At 34.3% G+C, this 21,604-nt stretch overlaps 1 protein-coding gene across 1 annotated transcript in view; it reads left to right on the top strand.

The window, feature by feature from the left end:
* The window catches only part of LOC149556582 (ASC1-like protein), a 70,346-nt gene that overhangs the window by 17,937 nt on the left and 30,805 nt on the right, over positions 1-21,604 (top strand). Inside the window, exons 3-5 of the mRNA XM_089830972.1 lie at positions 2,466-2,695; positions 2,857-3,012; positions 20,809-20,994. Coding sequence (XP_089687098.1) covers positions 2,466-2,695; positions 2,857-3,012; positions 20,809-20,994 — 572 coding nt within the window. The remainder of the gene's footprint in view (positions 1-2,465; positions 2,696-2,856; positions 3,013-20,808; positions 20,995-21,604) is intronic.

The raw sequence follows: 21,604 nt of genomic DNA, 5'->3' as shown, positions 1-21,604 counted from the left end.
CATCTTAGGCTTCTTGGTATGTCAAATGTGGAATAGTGTATCGGCCATAATACATTCAAGTCAGTATCCTATCAGTGGTAGTGGTTATTTTGTGTATCCATCTCTTGGTTTTGGTTGTGGTGTTAAGATAGCTCAAACAAATACAACATGAATTTCAATACCTTAAACCTGTCTGAGGTTTGTACTGCAGTGTGTTCTCTTATGTATGTCCCAGATTTAGGACCAATGTTATGAATTAAATGTAATTGTAATATTTGTTGAATCGGTGATATCACACATTTGGTGTGAAGCCGTCATATGTAAGATCAAATACTAATATAAATAAAGAACCTTTTGTATCCCAGTATTAGGAGTTTAGCAGTGAGCAATCAAGGTGGATAAGTGATAGGTGTGATATATTGTTGCAGTTTGTGTGCAAAGTTGTGAGAGTGTTATCAATGAGCTGCGATTCACGATAGCAGAGCATAACTGTTGAATTGTACATGCATATTCAAATGTAGTGCCACCAGTTCATGTATTTGTTATATCCATTTTGGTAAGGGTAGTTAGCCCAACCACCAATGAGCTTTATTATTCCGACAGTGATTGTTCCGAAAGTGACCCTTCTGCAGTGAACCTCTTGTATCAAATCACCTTTTGGTGTCACCTTAACAAGCGTTTTCATATTTCATCAGATTTAGCTTCTCCGTGGTTTTTCTAGTTTTGGGTTTCTTATGTAAAATCTGGTGTTCTCTGTGTCAGTGTTCTTGTGTATTTCATGCTTACATTTAATGTGGATGTTTGATGTGCTAAACCTACAAATCTTAAGTAGTTACTGGAATTGTTTACGTGTGGACTGACAAAGAAGAAGTTTTTAATATTTGTGTGGGCATAATTGATCACCCCTCAATCATTCAACTCGTTCAATACTATGTTCAATGTACCTTGGCGATGCATCCTCATGGTTTTTCCGAAGTACATCCATGTGGGGATATTTTGGAGATGGGTGGACAAATGAAATGTCACTTCTTTATCCTCATTTTGCCAAATGGGGAACACTTGCCGGATGTTTCCCCAATCCATGGAATGTTTCTTTAAATGTATCCCCTTGTAGCAAGGTTTTGGGGATTGCAAGAACCAATGCTTATATATCTTCTAGACTTCATGTGGCACTAATCACATTGTGATTTAACACAAACACGTTGAAATCAATCCCAAGGCCTAAAGAAAAAGCTTGCAAGCCTTTGAGTGTGATGGGCCCTTGCTTTGTGAATATGACTAATGGAAATGTTGGTGTGATACATAGTAGCTATCCCTTTCTCTTTAACCCAACTTTCTTTTACAGTGGTGTCCCCTTCAACCTCAACTATGTTTGACTTCTTCAGATCCTTGCCTGTTTTGGAAACCATTGTTATCATGGTAATTTCATTGTACTGCTGGGTGTTTCAGCAATCTTTTCTTCCTTGTCACCAATCTCTTTCACTGATTCAAGTTCTAGAAATTTCAAGGGTGATCTGAACTATTCAGCCCTTGCATTCCTATAATCATCCTTGCTGCAACTCTTATTCTTTCTCTTGTCACATTGTTCTGATGTTTCAATTATTGTTCTTTGTTGCACCTTTTGGTTGTAGCTCCCTTTTGGACCTTGCTACTTTCTCTTCCACCAATCTTCCTACCAATTAGACCGTAAGCTCACCAATGTTATTTTAGGCTGCTTTTAAATATCTTTAATTTAGACTCAGTAGTTTCAACAGGCATGCATGCATTGCGTGGTTTTAATTTTCTATTTTGTAATACAAATTTAATTTTTTCTATTATAAAATACCAAAACAATTATATCTTAAGAAATCTCTGTTCTTATTGTTCATTTTGCTTTTAATCTTGAAATATTACCCAATTATGGTCAGATTTATAAATTTTACCTTTAGCTCTGTCATTTGTTGTGTTTATTCTTCAACAGTGATTTCGATGTGTTCTATATGTATTCAAATGTTAGTGATTATTTGCATAAAAGTTCCAAAGATCTTTGAACCTTATAGCTTTAGAAACTATAGCTATTTGAAAAATAAATTAGAATTTGTGCTGATCAGGATGATAGATTTTATTGAATCCAGTTTCATACTAAACTGCAAACTTAGTATACCATTTTTTCAATTTATTGCAATTATAAAACATTATATTGCAAAATATTTTCTGGTTATTTAATTGCATATATTTTTTGGGAGCTCTTATCTTATTTGAGAGCCTGGGAGGACAAGTACGGTAGTTCTGGTTTGTTATTTAATAGATTCTGTCAAGAGAAAAAGTTTGGGTAATTCGTATCTATGGGTATCGCAAATGGAACACAAGCAGCAAAGAGGTCATTTTATCGAGTCTGAGCGTCTAACACTGTACATATTTGTTTCTGAATTCTAGTGATATTTTGCATAGATATCATTTCGTTTTTTGGTATCTGGAACTGTTAATAGGATTTGAATTTTGTGCAGCATCTAGCAAGAAGATTTGTGCCAGGATGTTCAAAAGGTGCATCTCAGGATGAGAAAGATGAGCTCAAGAAACGACACTCTAAGTTCAAGGAATCTGCATGGAAATGCATATATTACCTGTCAGCAGAGATTTTTGCATTAGTAGTGTCATATAATGAGCCATGGTTCACAAATACACAGAATTTTTGGGTTGGGCCTGGGAACCAGGTCTGGCCAGATCAAAAAGCAAAGTAAGATTTCTTTTCATATTATGAAGGCTCATTGGTGTTTACATCTGGTTTCTTCAGAAGCTTGCTTTATAGCTAAAGCTATAGTTGTTTTGTCTAGGATTAAAATAATTCTCTTGAACATTTCTTACCACTGCTTATGTGTTGAATACCTTGGGTTGCAGGACAAAGTTGAAGGCTTTGTATATGTATGCAGCAGGGTTCTATACATATGGTATCTTTGCTCTGATTTTCTGGGAGACAAGGCGGTCAGACTTTGGAGTGAGCATGTCACATCATGTTGCCACTCTTATTCTAATTATATTATCCTACTTGTTAAGGTTTGTTTTGATACACATCTCTATTTTTCTTGTCCTCATTCATTTCTAAAGATCTTCAAGAACAAAATGCGTGCACTTGCAAGAAAAGTGATATCTGAATAAAAAAGTGCAATTAATATTTGCAACCTTCTTAGATGTTTGTGGGCTCAAATCGCTAGGAATGTTCATAGTAGGCATAATCTTATGCCAGCAATTAGTTGTGTTCGGAAAGATTTGCCACCTTTACAAGGCCATGTTTTAGATGGCATTGTAAATGTGATCTGGGAGTTGTATTAGAGTGAACTTCTTTTTGATACAGAAAATCAAAATGTACCCAAAGAGTTATCTTTAGGATACGTATTTATCAAAAAGGAATTTTGCATTGTTTTGAAGCTTACAGTTATTCTTCCTACCACATTGAAAGCATGCACAATTTTTTGCATTTTCAGCTGGATTCGTTGACTAATTGGGTACTATTTGGGCTTTGATTGTTATCATTTGACATATCATTAGGTTATTTTCAGCCACATGCTACTGGTAATAATTAATTATAAATGTAAGTATGTAATGTTTTAGGTTGACAATTATACCTTAATGTTGGTCCTTAATGAAACACATAGTCAGCTATGGTACGTTTGATGTGATATTTCATGATATATTTGGAACATAAGGGATCTAAAGCTAACAACCTAAGTTAAGTGACTGATTTTTTTAGGGGTTTCGGCACATTTGGGTACGTGTGTGTATATATGCGTTATACATACAAAAAAAGAGAGAAATATACAAAATTGTAAAACTAAATCATTTCATAGTATGATACTTGATGATTGATTAATGCCAAATGCCAATTGATTGTTGAAAAATATTCAAATAAGTCATATCCATGATGTCATATATGTCTACGTTCACAGTTCCAATTAAAATTATAACAATCACTGAATTACAAAATGTAGTTCATGAAATATGATTCAATGTTCACCAATCATCAAAGGCTATGAAAACAGACAAGTACCGAGGAAGTACCCACAAATGCACCTGTATATACCCAAAGCCAGTTTGGGGCCTGTGGATACAAACCTGATAACTTAGGTAACAAGAAGATCATAGGGCTCTATACCCACACACTTGATTGGTGCTTTTTCAACTATATATTTCTATAGGTGGACGTTATGACTATGAGCATGTTCTTAGAGCCATTTCTTGTCATGGAGTTCATGAGTTGGCCCATGGGAGATACTTTTCAAGTTTTCTGTAAAGGGGTTCATAGGTAACCCACCTTATATTGTTTTCTTTTTGTACTTTTAACTTATTGACGTGAATTTTCTTATGATGGATCTTTACTTTTGTACCTTTTTACATGTTACCAAAGAATGATTAGAAGGCACCTTCTTAAGCTGCATCAGTGAGAGAATTCTTTACAAAGTGTTGTATTAAAATACTACTTTGATAAGTTTACCTGAAAAAGGACACTTCTCTCACTTGTGAATTTTCCTTATTCTTAGTTGCAGCTTTGAATGCTGTTTCTAAGTTTATTTTGTGTTTTTTGGAGAAAATTTGAGGGAGATAGGCTTCCTATGCTAGAGTGTGTCTTCAGGTTGATTTTCTAAAAATATGGCATTATATATTTGATCAAATTCTAGGTCTACCTTCTATTGAGTCTTATGATTAGACCTATCCAAGTGATTTGTGAAATTTACTCCCTTTTCACATATATGAAGCCTTCATTTGAAAGAAAACTTGTAGTTTTAGGAAAAAGTGATTAGACAAATACATTCAGGATGGGTAGATACTCTAATATTTTGATTATACCTTTCAAATCATCCATTCTATCAAGATTGAGGAAACTGGTGTCAGTAGAAACCTTTTGTTGCCATTATTGATTGACTTGGCAACTGCTTTTGCTGATGACTATTGACTCTCATATGATCACATGTAGACTACTGTTGGTACTGAGGTGGAAGTTGCAACTGTAGATTTGATAGGTGACGGTTACCATCTGACATTGCTGGCCCAGATAATGCAGACATCATATATTGTTTGATGACTGGTACACTTGCTTGTCTGCAGTGTCTGTTGACAATTGATGTCTGCAAGTCAGCATTGAGACTGAGGAATGGTTGCCATGCCCTAAAAAATGTGATATTGAGTAATTATGTGATAACGACAGATATTGGTTGGATATTCAGATAATTTTCACATTTACAAAAACATATGTATTATGGGGTCAGTGTTTGGTTACTGAAGTTTGCTTGACACATGACACCTGTTGCATGGGTGCTACAATGGCAACTTGCTGAACAACAATTGATTGTATGTTTATTATTAAGTCATTGTGATGCAACATTAGAATTACTTGATCACATCCTTTCTTTATGTTATGCAACCAACGGAAATAAAGAAGATTTTTTTGAAGCTGAGGAGTTCTTAGGTGATCATTTGTAACATTCACAAAATGGGGCTTGATAGTGTGCTAAAGTGCTGCTTGCAAGAGGAAACACAAGTTGTATTATAATAAGTACACAAGAGACTTGCAAAATTTTACATGGTACCGTATGTGACAACATGGAAGGTTTTGGACTATGTTGCCCACTTATTGAAAATACCAACGAATGGATCCTAAATATGTGATCCCTGTTGAAGGGGAGGAAAAACAGTCAAAAGGGACTTCATGTTCTTGTAGTCATTGTAGCCACAACAATATTTGAACGTTTAGGACTTAACTTTATCAGTTGTTTCATGAAGGTGAGTTGAGTTTACTGATGAAAATATCATGTTGAGTGGGGTGAGGGTAGAGCTCTGCCAAACAAGTCAATTGAGAGCACCATGGCATTCAGATAGAAGCTAATGGTCACTAATTTGGCATATCTCTAGACAGATTCCAGGTGAGAAAGTCATCCATATTGTCAGTTAAATTAATAAATAGTAATGCACCTCATGATTGAGTTTCAAAATGAGATAGTAGGAAACAGTATCTGTTTAATTTTTTAATAACTCATGATCATTATAAGACCTGAGTAAGGTTTGTCATGGAAATGTTAAAACATAGTTAAAAAACAATATCCTTGTTATGTACATAATTGACTATAATATTAAATAAACAAAAGCTGATAAAATAACATTGTTCAAAACTTCAAGATATTATAGATTGTCAATTGTTAAAGTGTGATAAATGATGTAAGTTAATATAGTCCTTCACCCTTTGGTTTTTTATTTTATTTTCAGTTATTCTTTGGACTTTTCAGATTCCTGTGAGTAGTCCTGAATATAGCCTGGAAACTCAGGTCCGTGGAAATACTCTGGAAATAGCAGGTTCTTCCCTGATAATTTGTCCAAAGCACTGCTGTTTTAATCTGAGTAACTACTCCCATGCAGTACAAGGTAAAATTAATAATTAATAAATGAGTGATTAATCTGTTAATAGGCTTACATTATCCTCAGTAATATAAAGATTGTTGGTAGGAACTGTGATTAGCAGAAAATCTAGGATAGACTTCTGAGGATTGAAGAAAAGCCGGCTTTTGTTTGCACAAACTTTGAGAAACATTTTGCAAAACAAAGGGACAACCTGATTTTTTTCGCATTGTATAAAAATCAAGAAAGAGAGACAAAGATTGGACACTGACCATTTTTGCAGCAAATTCATGACATTAGCATCCTTACTGACAACCAGTGGACCTGGCATTACCATTTGGTAAACTTGATATCAGCAGGATAATTGCCATTTGCAAACTTGAGAGGTGCCAGCTTGGCAAATGGCTGTAGGGGACTGTCTGAAGATGTGACATTGGCAGCACTAGCTGTCGTGGTTATGCTAGCATGGTGTGATAAGGTAACATCACCGTAGCTGCAGGATATGACAGGTAGGGCAAGGTGACTTTAGCGGCACCAGCAGTGACAAGCTAACTTCATTGGTGGCAGCATTGAGCTACAATGTGACATTTGAAGGGTTGGAACAGAACTGGGGGGTATATGCTTGAAGACTTGAGTATCACCAAAATTCAAATATTTATTCCCATGGGTCATTTAGTTTTCTTGAATTTGTGTATCAGCAGAAATGATTCTTCCAAATGAACCAGCACAAGTGATGGTAGCTATATATATATTTTTTCCTTTCAGGTTATTCCCTTCTATTTTAGTGAATGTTTTTGTTCCAATCCAAGCTCCAGCACTAGTTTCTGGGGATCTTGGAGCTTTTGAGTAATCCCGGATGGAGGGTTTTTTGTGTAAATTCAAATGGGCAATCAGCAGCAGGGTAAGGGGGAGCAGCCCGAATCTTCTTAAGTTTAAGATGAAAGGGGTTATACTTTTTCCATAAGGAGTGAAAATTGATGCAATTAATTATGGGAGAGGTCAAACTAAAGAGTCTTGCCTAAGAAGGGGAAAAATTGTAGCTTGGCTTCACATGTCCTTGGCAAGGATGATTATAGGCAGTGGTGGGAAAGGGCTTCAGATTACAAACAAGTTGAAGGTAACACAAACAAGCCACAATATATTTGATGTTTTGGATGCTGCTCTTTCATAAATATGAATTCACATGCTACCTGTTGTAGCTGGTCAACAATTATAACCAAGGGACTAGAAGGTTGGCAATCTCCTTTAGCAAAGTCACTATCATTTATATTGTAAGCCAGCTGATGTTTACATGACTTTGCAGATATGAATGTTAGAAATAGGCAATCTGAGGGAAGGGTGTGAATTAGTATTGCAGCACTTTTACACCAACTATATATTTCAAAACTTAACCATATGCATCCACAATTAACAATGGTGAAAAGTAAAAAAACATAGCAATAAGAAACTCATAACACCATGATTTGTTCTCGAGGAAACCCTAGCCAAGGGAAAACCCCAGTGGGGATGTTACCCACAACTATGTACTAATCTGAAAGTTATTTGTTAGGAGTTTAAGCCTTGTTAGGAGTCATTACATACATTTAGCACTTTAGTCCTTGTAAGAGGACTAGACCTTGTTAGAGGTCTCAACCTTGTTAGGAGTTGTATTACAATGGGAGCTCACTGCTCAACAATGATATATAATCTATACAATGAGTAATAGATACAATACCAAAAGTGACTGTACAGATATCCCAATATCTCATTAGTCCTTTGAATATCTTGCATCTGATTCTAGCCAAACATCAAAAACTTGCGTCTCATCATCAAAACAGCATTGTAGCATCATCCATGAAGCTTGCATATCATAAGAATACCACTATCATACTTCGCATATGAAAATTGATTCCTTTATATACCTTTCCAATTACTTTATCCATTCGGCCCTAATGTTAAAATGTGCAACAAATTTCCAAAATAAAATATTAAGACTTACTAACTGAGAGTCACGTCTAGGATGGTGTCCCTACATTGCCAAGTAATTGAATGACAAGGCAATTCAATTCCTTAGGGCAAAATACCCGATCTCTATCACTTACCCTGTGGTCTACAATATTAACCTATCTTCATTTTCTTCAACCAAAACATGTGCCAACTGATATCTTAACATAGATGAACATACTTACATCATATCCAAAGTTAATTCTAGCTATATCCAAAATTGTGGCCAATAGAACACACTTTGCTAAGCTCGCTGGTAAAAACAATCTAACTTCAGACTATTTTCCTGTGATATACTTAGTCATTTTTCATGATCATCCAAAACTAACACTGATCATCATTCTAGGTGACCTTACCTGATGAAAATGTTGCCATTAATGACAACGTTTATGCCCTTATATTTGGTCACTTACCAACAATGAATGAATTATGAGCCACGAATGAAGAGGCCGTGTGGAAGTATTGCTAGCATTATATGATCAAGAAGAACAAATTTTACATCATAGGACTTGAGGATTTAAGATGCCATTCCAATCTATATGAAGGTCTAGAAATCTTGACAAACTTGTTCACTCCTGAACATGGCAACAAATGAAACCAACATAGATGTTTTATGACTAATTTCTCTCCAATAATTAATAGTTTCCAAGATGATTGTAGAAGTTTGAAATAAAAAACCCGTGATAGCCTATGAGAACTCTCCAAAATTACAAAGACAAATCCTCAACAACATATAGAAACTCACAAATATGATTTATATTGCATATGAAGCCTTACGAAATGACAAAATTTCTCTAGGCGTTAGTATATGTCCAAGTAATTAGTCATTGTGCAAAAAAAGTAAATAAAATATACCTAGACAAAATTTTTAAAAACTGCATTTGTAGAATGGTTTTGGCAATATCTATTATGGTCATGGAGGACCAAAATTGAAAGATTGGCTTGAACTGGCAAAATCCACCTTCAACAAAATTTGGCAAAATCACTTGCACCATTGCAAAGTACATGGAATTAGCTTTATCTTAATATCACATTTGAAAATTTTTGACATCATGGTGAGAAGTTATGGCTTGTAGAGAAAATGCCTTGTTAGGGCAGTTGGTCACCAATGTGACTGCTTGCATAGCTGGGGCAAAAATAAAACCCATTGCTAGGTGGGCAATACGGAGATGAGGGTTGATGGTGGCTCCACACACTATTGGTTCTCTAGGCCTTAGTGACTACGATTTGATTGGAACGAGAGGTGCTACAAAAATTAAATATTTAAATTGTTAAAAATAAAATCATACCCCAACATTAGTAGTCATACTGAAAGCATTGTATAAAATGACATGATCTCTACATAAGCACCCATGATGTGCTAGGAAAAAGATGTGAAAAAGATGCTTTGTAACTTGCCAAAGAACCTATTGATGCTTGTGATGGTGTGGATTCAATATGCATGACAATGACGACTAGCATGAAACAATCTCAAAGGGCCTCGTGCCAAAGTCCCTTTTTCACAATTAGATTGACTATTCTAGGATTTTGGGGCCGTATGAATGCAATGGTAGGGTATGTTTTGGCCCAAAGTGCTTCAAAATTCAGCTTCCTCTCAAATTTTGCAACCAACTCCTAACTTCAAACCCTTGCAAATCTAGATGCACACACTTGATTTGGATGAAACAAAAGGAAAAACTGACTTTGACTTTCTAAATTCAATGGTTAGCTCAAATTTTCTTCAACACGGCCCAATGTCAACTTGCATTGAAAATATATAGAGAGGAAACTTTCAAATGTGGTGTTTTTTTTCAAGATTTTTGATTCTGTAGGTCATCATATTATGCAAGAGAAGAGTATACTCAACTTTACAAAAATCTACGAAGACCTCTATAGCTCTATCCTCAAATTTGAGAAGGGTTGTACAAGGTGATGGCTTTGATACCATGTGGGATTCGAGAATTAGCTCAATGCTTTAGGATCATTGCAAAAATAATGAAATCCTTCCCAAGACAATATGCAAGAACTGGGCTTGCATGATATTAAGATCTATGAGTTATGCTACAAAGTGTATGATGGCCTTGCTTATTTCAGCAAGGTGAGTGATAGGATTAAACAAGATGTTAACATGTGTCTTAATCCTATATTGAGACAACTAACTCAAATAAACATGAAATGACCCAGGACACAAGAAGTAAATGAGAAACTTGATCTCATTCACAACTTAGATTTCTAGAAGAAAACACATACCTATTTAAGTTAACATGTGAAGAGGTCCCCACCAAAGAATTAGTTAGGTACAAGAAAGATTTCATGAGTCTTCTTGGATGCGAAGCATTCCTCAAACTTCACATCTATAATGACCACTACTTTCCTTTGCTGCAGGTAAAAAACCTTGTAGGCTTCTAAACTCTCAATGTAACCCACAAACAAATCTTTTTGTTGGAAGTTTCTAACTTGGCCCTCTTCTCTATTGTTGGATACAGGCTAGACAACCAAAGATGAATAAATGACTCACGTTTGCCTTACGTCACTGAATGTATTTTTGGGGTTTTGTCGTCAAAGATTTAACGAGGACATGTGTTCTTGATATATATTGCTATAAGACACGCTTTAGCCAAAGAAGCATTGATGAGTCTTTGTCATGAATCATGGGATTAAGTTTCAACAACCCCTAGTATGGGTTTATTCTTCCATGTGACGATTCCATTTCGCTATAGATTGTATAGAATTGTAGACTCCCTCTTTGTTTTTGCTTTTTTGGGAAAACTTACAAAAACACCTTGGAGGTATAGATTCCTCCATTACTCGTTCTCAATTCCTTAATCTTCTTCCTTGTTTGATTTTCAACTAGAGCTTTAAACTCTTGAGACTTAAATACCTCATCCTTGGTCTTTATGAAGTAGATCCATGTCTTCTGAAAGAACTAATCAATATAGGATTTACAATACACACTTCTCACAATTGATCCTATTGACATTGGTTCACGCACATTTGCATACAATAAGTCTAGAATCTCCTTAGAGCTATGCTCTAGAGTCTTATGACAATCTCCCTTAAAATAAGTAACACTTCGCGATGCAGATGAACCATCCTTGTGTCATAACATGCATAGATTACCACTGTTGTGAACTAGAGCTTCAATTGGCTCACCCCTATGTTGTCAGTTCCGGTTCTAGTGTGGGTTCTAGTTGGCGAGTTTGGTAAATTCTTTTGGTGGATGGGTTTATTTATGGTTTGTCTAGATATAGACATACATACATACAAACATCCACATACACAACCTAAAATAAAAAAATATTAAATTTAATATACGCATTTTTAATATTTTAACGTATAATAATATTTATAAATATTCTACAATCTCAATTATGTATAATATAATAAGATAATAATAGAATGTTAATTTTAAATTTTATTGTATTTAGTTGCAATAAAACATCAATATTATAAACTTACAATAATATGTTATATAATATTTAATACTCTAACATTATAAAATTTAATATTAATTTTGCCCAATAATATGAAATTTGAAATAGAATCAATGCCACACTAGAAAACTAAATTAGACACTAAAAATCAATACAAAACTTTTTTTAATAGTGAGGAAGGAATTATTTAGGGCAAAGGTGATTCTTAGAAGGCAAGGTGGATGTGAACCCAAGCCACCCTCCGATACAAGAAAAAGGCAAAACAAAGACTCTCAATGTTTCTTGTCATGCTCCTTTTGGAAAAAAGTGGTAAACCAAAGACTCATTGACAAAGTCTTCGCACTTAGAAAAACATGAATGTCCCTTGTCTGGTCGTAAAGATTTTGAGACTGATTTCATCACAAAGATTTCTTTTTATCCAATTTTTATTTGACTTCTTGATTATTGAATGGATCTACAATCCAATTTACGTATTTGATGCCCTATTCCTCTTTAGTTCAATTTATAAGGGTGTTCGATATGTCAAGGATTACAACAATGATCTGATTATTGCCACTAATATGCACTCACTTCCCACTATTTAGCCCTGTCTTTGATTACTCGATGCAATGTCTTTGAATTTGTTTATCTTCATCTTAACTCCTTTTTCCTTATTGTTTTAATACATGTAGCCCGTCTCTTTATTATCATCTGAATTGGCTCGCCGCTTCGACTATTTATAATGTCCCTCTTTACAATAGTTTGAAACCATTTAATAATTTATATGCTCTGATGACGTCCAGAAAATATTTCTTGATAATCCTTAATCTATCTTGCTCGGCCATTTTTCTATAATCATCATTTCTACAATAGATTGGTTGATTAATAAAATTAATTTATCTTGTTCTTGTTCGATATTTTGTAAGAATAATTAGTTCGTATTTCTCTGTTTTATTCTGATGATTCTATCACCACTGAGTCGATATTTACTAGTATATCTTCTAGAGTTGATCTTCTGGACGTGACTTTCTAATGGTACTAAGTGTTAATTGACTGCTAGTTCAGGCGTGATCTGTATTGTGAATCCTCTGCTAGTTTTCCCAACCTTCCTAGTAATAAGGTTTGCTGATTCCGCTTTCCACAAGTCTTCTCCTAACTATTTGGAGTCTATGATGTGGTGGACATATATCATCTCTTCTTTGGCTAGCAGACATGGCAGACGTGGTAACTGGGAATCCCGTAGTCATTAATTGCATTTCTTCTATGCACTGTCATCTTGAATACTAAATGGTTTCCACTAGCTGTGTATTTGAACGATGATTCAGACTGTGCCTATCATATTTTGCTCCCCTTCACATGGTGCGACCAGTCTGCTCATTTACTATTTTTTCTGCCTCTTTTTTCTACAGTTCGGTGATTTCTTCTTCCCTTATAACTCTTCGTTCTAACTGTATATTTTATTGCCAGATTATTATCTTGTTTGGTTTACCAACCCAGTATAGAATTGTCACATCTACGCTGGAAAATAGGTGATTTTATCTTCTCCTATTTTCCTCCCTTACTTCAAACACCCGAAAGGGTATGGTTCCAATGTCATACGTATCCAATCTGCTGACTGTATAAGTTTCTTCCATGCATAAAAAATTCCCCTTCCTTACTCTCCTGGCGTCTGTATACCTTCATCTTCCTTCTTTTCCTGCCGCAGCTTGCTTGATATTCTTCCTGTGACGATGTCCAATCTTCTAGCTGAATAAATCATATCCCTTTTTTTTTTTCCATGATCTGACTAAACATCCTGAAGTAGCTTCCGTAAATGGTCCTTTGTCCAGACGTGTCCCATAGTTTATCAATGAGGCGCTTGCTAATGAATTTGCCTATTTTATTTATTAACTATTTATAATCTCTTTATTATTATATTATTATTATTATACATTACTTACTCAATCATTTACTATTTTACTAAATTAGGTTTGTAATATTTACCATAATATGTATAATGTTATTAATGATATTTCTTTTTGATAAATAAAATATTATAAATTATAATATAATAAATATATTTAATTTAATCAATAAATTATAATTATAATTATATTTTAATAAATTATTAATATTAAATACTAGATAAGTATCAATCTTAAACTTATCTAGTTGTAGGCATTACTTCATTTAATTAGTATATATTACTAATCATCAATTATTAGAATTATAAATTCATTTTATATTGGCTTTAATATTATTATTAATCATTATTAGATTCTTTTAAATTTGAGATATATATGTCAATTATTGTATTTCTATAATTTAATTTTATCAATGTTATTATAATTATATATTATAATTACTATTTTATTGATTTAATAGTTTAATCTTATATATTTAACTCTATTATCATATAAAGCGATGTTGGAAATGGGGACATTACAGGTCCATTGCAATGTGAGAAGATGTTGCAAAATTTGTTCCAGGTTTGTCCAAGTTCATTTTGGACAAATTCACAATGGTTTGCCCCTGCCCTAGAAAGCCCACATATGTATCAAGACCAAATCCGAACCTGGTTCAAATTGGACTGGGACCCAGGGGGCCAGAGTGAAGGACCTAGTGAAGGACCTATGGAGATTTCCTTACACCTATTATGTCTCTTTGATATTCAACTTTGATCCGTTTGACCTGATAAGAACTTGTTGATTCTTCAGTTGTACTACATAGCTCTTTATTTTCCATCCTAAAAACTGAAGCAAATTTTTCTTTGGACCTGGAACAACCAGACATCAATAAACTTTAAAGAGTGACTTGATTGAAGTCAAAAGGGAACTACACCAATTCTTGCTATTAGATAACTGGGATCATTATGAAGCTCCAATAGTAAACTTGTAGAATTTCTCTAGGTAGTCTCTAACATTTATCTCCTTTTGCATTAGGTTCTGCAACTCATCCAATTGTTTGTTGGTAGGAAATGGCCTTCACCTTCAGAACTGTTTAATCCCAAGATTTGATCTTCTTCTTACCTTTCATTTATTTTGTTTCTACATGATCCCACCCCAAGGAATGACCTTTCAACCTAGCATGAGCAACCAAATTATACCTTCTTAGGATCCTCCTTCAAGATGTCAAAATATTTCTCCATATCCATAATCCAATCTATAAGTTGCTTAGGGCTTAGAGGGCTTAGACTTCCACTATATTAAGGGCTATTCACTCTGGTTTACTAGCCATCTTTCATCTTTGATATTGCCATTAATATCCACTTTCAAGTTCATCCATTATGTCTTCTACTTCAAGCTCTTGAATTGCTACGTTTGCATCATCAATATTGTCAACATGTACCCTTCTTTGTTCCTCCCTATTGTGTTTGAACATCTCACCTATATTTTTAATCTAGGCACTCTCTGTCTACCTTCATACACTATGGTTTTTTCTCTCTTTTTTCTGCAAATGTAGGACACACACCAACAAATGTTCTAGAGCTTCTCAAGGCACAACTCAGCAAAAAACCTTTCTCTGGTACGTATTGGCAGTCTAGTTAAGGGCATTAGTTAAAGCAATTTTTCGTTTGGACTATAGTAACCAACTGATAACACCAAAAATCGATTCTAGGACTATAGTAACCAACTGATAACACCAAAAATCGATTCTATCTGTGTAAATTTGAAAAAATCAGCAATTGCAAGGATTTAAAAATATGTTGTAGGTTAAATTAAATTGTAACACACAAAAACAAGTCTAGTGCGAGTTCATGGCTTCAATGGATTAATGATAGATGTAAAGTTCTCTGTTCTGTTCTCTTTGACTCTTTCTCAATCTAGCCTCCTTATAATATCTCTGTGATGCCTTGTTCCAAGCCCTCACTGCTATAAATTCTCTTCTAGATTGAACACTCCTCTTTCAACCTTTCCCTGACCACAACAAAAGGGATTTTGTCTATTGCAGAGCAACAATTAGCTATCATTGGAACTGTTAAATGCCCAATTGAATGTCTTCCACGATCATTAGAGTGTAATAACCCCAACCTGTTATAACTTCTTCAAACACCAAATTATTTTATAATTTAGTTGTTTGACATTTCGTCAAACACTTTGCAAGCAAGCTCTGATACCACTGTAATAACCCCAATCGGTTATAACTTCATCAAACACCCAAATTCTTTTATAATTTAGTTGTTTCACTTGCAAGCAAGCTTTGGTACCACTATAATGAGCCCTGCTGGCTCTCAAACAATTTGTGCCAAAGAAATGATTTCTTTTTTTTGTTTTTGAGGTTTTGCAATTTATGATACAACAATATAGCAGCAAAATAGAAGATATTACAATAATAATTTCAACTCAAATATTTGGATATTACATAGGGAATATACAGCTAAAAATTTCAGATTTTAATATCATATTAGATACAGAGTATTTTCACAAAATACCAACAACCCATTTGATAAAATATCCTATATTATCTAAATCAATAATACCTAGAAAAATTAGAAGTTACAATCCATGAACTTATATGTAAGACATGCCTTGAAACCCTTTGAAATGAAGTCTAGTAGCAACAAAGGAATTCTGCAACAAAGAAATGCAACTGCAGATATGTAAAATGCTGCTCCCAAAGTGCAGATAGAAAATAATGCCTAGCAACAAATATAAATGGGTGGTCAATCAACTCCAAATTAACCAACACCCAACCGCTTCTCAGCAACAGTAATAACAGTATACGAAGACGCCAAATTCCAAATTCCCAACACCACAGTATCTCCCAACCACAGTGTATACAACAATGGAGATAAAGAGCAATTCTTAGAAAACTAATTCACAATACCTCAGTTGTGAATTACAATGAACTTCTCAAGAACAAACCCTTATACTTCAGCAAGGGCATAGAAAAATCAGACTTCAAAAATGTCACAAAGACGACAAAGCAAAATAAGATAATCAAATAATCGGATGCTTTTCTCATCAAATGTCCTCATATTTAAAATCTCCAAATGGCACCAGTTTCCCAAAAGAACTCCACTTAAGAAGCTTCTTATACACAACATTAAAATATAATAAAGTGCCATTAATATAATTTATTAATTGCTTTTGGCTCCAAAAATGGCCTTTTCCACAATAACTTCATATTTTGACACGCAAGGTCACTGTTTCTTGTTCTCACGATTTAAAACTTTTCGTCCCAGTTCCAACGTGCTATGATACTAAGGTGACCAACCAACAACACCAACAAAAATAGCAATTGTAGTGTATTTAGATGAATAATAATAATAATTCACCCATCTTGCGAAAACAACTAAAGAAGCATCAGAATTGAAATTTGACAACACCAAAGTCATTTTGATGATAAAAGATGATGAATGAACCTGACGGGGTGACTTACTATAAATAGATGCTCCCTCCAAGATTCTTGGAGCTCAGACTAGAAGCCCGAAATAAAAATTGAGAGCATCACCCAACTCCTCTAACTCAATCGAGCTCATTGAAACCAATAGATTGAGTTACTATAAATAGTAGGTTCCTTAAATAGAGCCAAAACACACCATAGGCTGTTGGAAAGCCTATAACCGCACAATTGAGACGCTCAAATCCTACTTTCATCTCGCGAGGATTGTGATGGTGAACTGACCAAGCCAACTGTAGGAACCTGCTAAAAATGGGGACATTTCAAGCAGCTACGTAAGAAATGCACCACAAAGAATACGAATATTTCCATTTTAGAAAAACATGATAGGTGAGTTAGAAAAGAATGAACAACAACCAAGTCATGACATTTTGATTACCTATTACTACCCATGCCAGAAAAGAAAAGGATTTGGCCTTGTTAAGAAATTGATTGATTGCTAGGTGGAACAATGCTGCCAACAAATCAGATGAAATCATTGTATCCATCTGGCACCAATTATATTGCTAAAAACAATAATAATTGGCACGAACTAATAGATCCATCCTATAACTTATTGTTAAGGGTCTGTAGGATGTTATTATGATTCCTGTAGTAGTCTATTTAAGTGTAGCAATTTTTGAGATGTCTGTTAAACATTATTGAATACTTGCAACGACTTTTTATATGACAGTAGATGTCTTGTAACGACCCACTATATGTATGGAGCAACCTTTTGAGTATGCATGTTGATGAAAAGCTTTCAGACAAGCAACTAAGAGAAAAGAAAGATGATAATATTTTTGAATACTATCCTACTATTGTTTTTGGTTACACAGGTTAGCTCATGGACCTGAGTTTGTTTGCATCATATACTCTAGATGACAGTTGTGATAAAAATGTAAAAAAGAGCAAGGACATAGATGTTACAAGCAGATTTGCTATAGTTGTAGGAACATTGTGAATGTAGCTCTTTAAACATAAACAATAGATGAAAAATAAGTGATACAAGAACAAGGACATACATGATTCAAATCAAAGTTCCCAGACTTGGACCAAGCCCTGATTTGGCAAGGGTTAACTCAACTCGTGAACTGCTTGGACTCGGGCGTGACTCAGCAAAGTGACAAAACCCTTGAAATTTTTATGAAGATTTATTCTTGCCTTCACCCTTTTCCCATCATATATTGAAACCAGCAGGGCTGACTTGGCTTGCCGTCCCAGACCTGGCAGGGCTGACCCAACTCGCTGACCTGAGATACACACCCAACTTGCAGAGAGTCTGGATTCTCTGATACAAACAGATCCAGAGGAACATATGCTCATGTAGTTCAATTGTCACTTCTAGTTCTAATTATAATTTTGTGAAAATACAGATGCATGATATGATAAATTCCATTTTTCCTTCATTTGTTATAGCAGGTCCCATGACCAAAGTATCTATACCTTTTGCTGGTACTCTTGATTGATTTTCTTGTGCTCATAGATGGCATAATGTTTTATACTTTTACCATCTGTAATAACCCCAATAGGTTATAACTTCTTCCAACACCAAAAATCTTTATACTTAGTTGTTTGACATTTTGTCAAACACTTTGCAAGCAAGGGTCCTCTGACTGATATAACTTTTCAGATTGCTGCAGTGATTCTTGTTTGGATTTGCCTCAAAGAGAATGCTTACAAAAGACTCCAAATTGTCTAAACAATGACCTAACATAAATATGCAACTAATTTTGGCAATAGTGAATGCATATATGAGTTCTAATAATGAAAATGATCACCTACAGCCAACTGGTATTTTATCAAACAGTTGGTATGCAAGCTAACTGGCTGATAAAAAATGATATATTAACGCTCAAAGACAACTATTAATGACCAGCAATTGTATCTCCTTAATTGAGAATGAGTATCCAATACAATATTCATACTAAGTTAGCCAAGACTCTTGGCATTTACAAAGATATTAAAATATGATGATTGCTGGTAAAGTAATATGCACCTACAGCTGCGAATGAAAACTAATACAATACTAAATATCTAACTTCAATACTCCCCTACAGCAGTATGCTAATCACATGCATGATTAAATACAACTAAATCCATAGATTGCTGATACCATTGTGAGAAATGTAAAAATGAATGATGTATCTATTAATGAATGATAGGTCTGATACGAAATGACAATTACAACAGCACTCTATAGTGAAAGGCAACTATGAAAATACACATCAGACCTAGCATATGAAGTCGCCTTAGAGAATAGATGTATTGCAATACCACTGAACAGAAAATAACCTCCTCAAGTGCCCAAGTCGTGCCTCTCTAGCTGCCGCCCTTGATTGTAAATGGCTGTAATAATTTTTTTTGCTTTTTTGAATTTGCTTTTTTCGGATTGTTTTTTCGGTTTTGCTTTTTTGGCATGCTTTTTTCGGACTGCTTTTTTGGCTTGCTTTTTTCGAACTGCTTTTTCGGCCTGCTTTTTTGAATTGCTTTTTCAAACTGCTTTTTCGGCCTTCTTTTTCAAACTGGAATATTTTTTCTCAATGTAGCACAAATAGAAGACTGAAGTATCTTCCTCCCAACTGCAATAATTCAAGTGATATTTCACACCCTCAAAATTGCGTACCAATTGAGAGTTTTCGTTCTCAATGGCCAGTTGTGACTACTGTAGAAACCCTAGGCTCCACAATGCACATCAACAAACATCAACATCAACAACAACAAATTTGGATGATTAGAATGAAGCCTGGGGTGCCGATTTATTCTTTTTCCTCCACTTTCTCCAGAAGCTTCTAGAACATTATTTTATTTTATCTATTAAGTGACTTTATAAAATATTTTATAATTCAAGTCACTTTATTAAATTAATTAAATATAAAGTTACTTTTTAATATTTATTTATTTGATAACTTTATAAATAATTAACTTAATATCACTTATTTATTTAATTAAAATAATTAATTAGTCATCCTCATAAAATATTCATTATTTTGGACAACTTAATTAATTAAATCAAATTGCCTCCAAAATGGGGACATGACACCATCTGAATTCTTTTGCTGGTCGTATCTTGTGCATACAGACGTTTCATTTAATGCTTATGCAGAAACAGAATAAATAGAAAACCCATCTAGCTCAATGATAATTTCAAATATCAATATAATTTCATTGACATAAGAAAACCTTTCTTGGAGTAAATAAAGACCTTTGATGTGCAGGTCCTCCTTTTAACTGTTTAACACAATCAAAAGTTTAGTAATACTTGATTCTGTAACAACTTATTAAATTCACTTACTTTATATATCACTTATATGTATCTTGCTGAATATCGGATTTCTGTTTGAATTATTTGGATTTTTTAGTAGAAACTATTTGTAGCATATTAGGCTCAAGAGGTTGTGTAAAGGTAACGAGAGCACTTTTCAGTGCATGACCCATGTTGAAGTTCTTTTCAACAAATAGGTGGCATATAATTCCAGTGGACATATGATAAGGTTGTCTTTAAAAGGTTATTGAGTACTTTCAGGCATAACTCTGGCTTACAAATCTTAAGGATGCAATCAAAGATTATCTTACTCATGATTCCAGGCAGAGAAAAACATACAACCTTATAGTTATAGTTATAGTTACAGTACATTTTTGTTTTGTAAATTGCATGACCTCACAGATATCTGCTAATGCCACTAACTGATTACATTTTCTCTTGGCATGGTTTTGAGTTCTGTTTCAGGTTTGCTCGAGTGGGTTCTATTGTTCTAGCCCTCCATGATGCAAGTGATGTGTTCCTAGAAGTAGGCAAGATGTTCAAATACAGTGGTTCAAACATTATTCCAAGCATCTCCTTTATTCTTTTTGTGATTTCTTGGATTGTACTCCGCCTCATTTATTATCCATTTTGGATTCTTTGGAGCACAAGGTAAATTTGATCTTGAGTTGAGATTTGGTGACATTGAGCATTGTTTTTACCTCTTAACAACATAATGGGAGACACTTATTGTTGGTAAACATTTTAATTTATTCAGTTGCCCATTTGCATACATAGAAGCACACAACTTCAGTCTATTTTCTGAAAGTATATATTTTTGTGTTTCTTTTTTTTTTTGAGATTTCACAAATGGCGTCAATTACAATGATTTGAGGAATTTTTTTCTAATATTAAGCTGTTTTCTTTTCCATGATCTAAAGGAGATGCATGAATACTTGTACATAATTAGAAATTATACCCTTTTTAAGCACTTGTTATTAACTGCCATTGGGTACCTGCATGTACATACTAAACCAGAACCTATTCTGAGATATAAAAATGATCCTGCTAACTCTTCAGGGTGTGGATTGTAGTATCCAATATCAAACTTATTGTGTCAAATGTCTATAGAATCCATTAGTTTCAACAGCAAGATCCTCTTGGAAATTATGCTTCCTAATTTATGGCTCTGACTGACACAAATGATCGTTATATACATAAGGCAATATCCTCAAATCAATAAGAAGGGGCCTAGAATAGATATAATACAGACCAAATGTTC

Source organism: Cupressus sempervirens, chromosome 5 (genome assembly GCF_028749045.1).
Source record: "Cupressus sempervirens isolate cs-2001-9-10 chromosome 5, ASM2874904v1, whole genome shotgun sequence".
Taxonomy (NCBI): Eukaryota; Viridiplantae; Streptophyta; class Pinopsida; order Cupressales; family Cupressaceae; genus Cupressus; species Cupressus sempervirens.
This window is presented reverse-complemented; position numbering and strand designations above follow the sequence as displayed.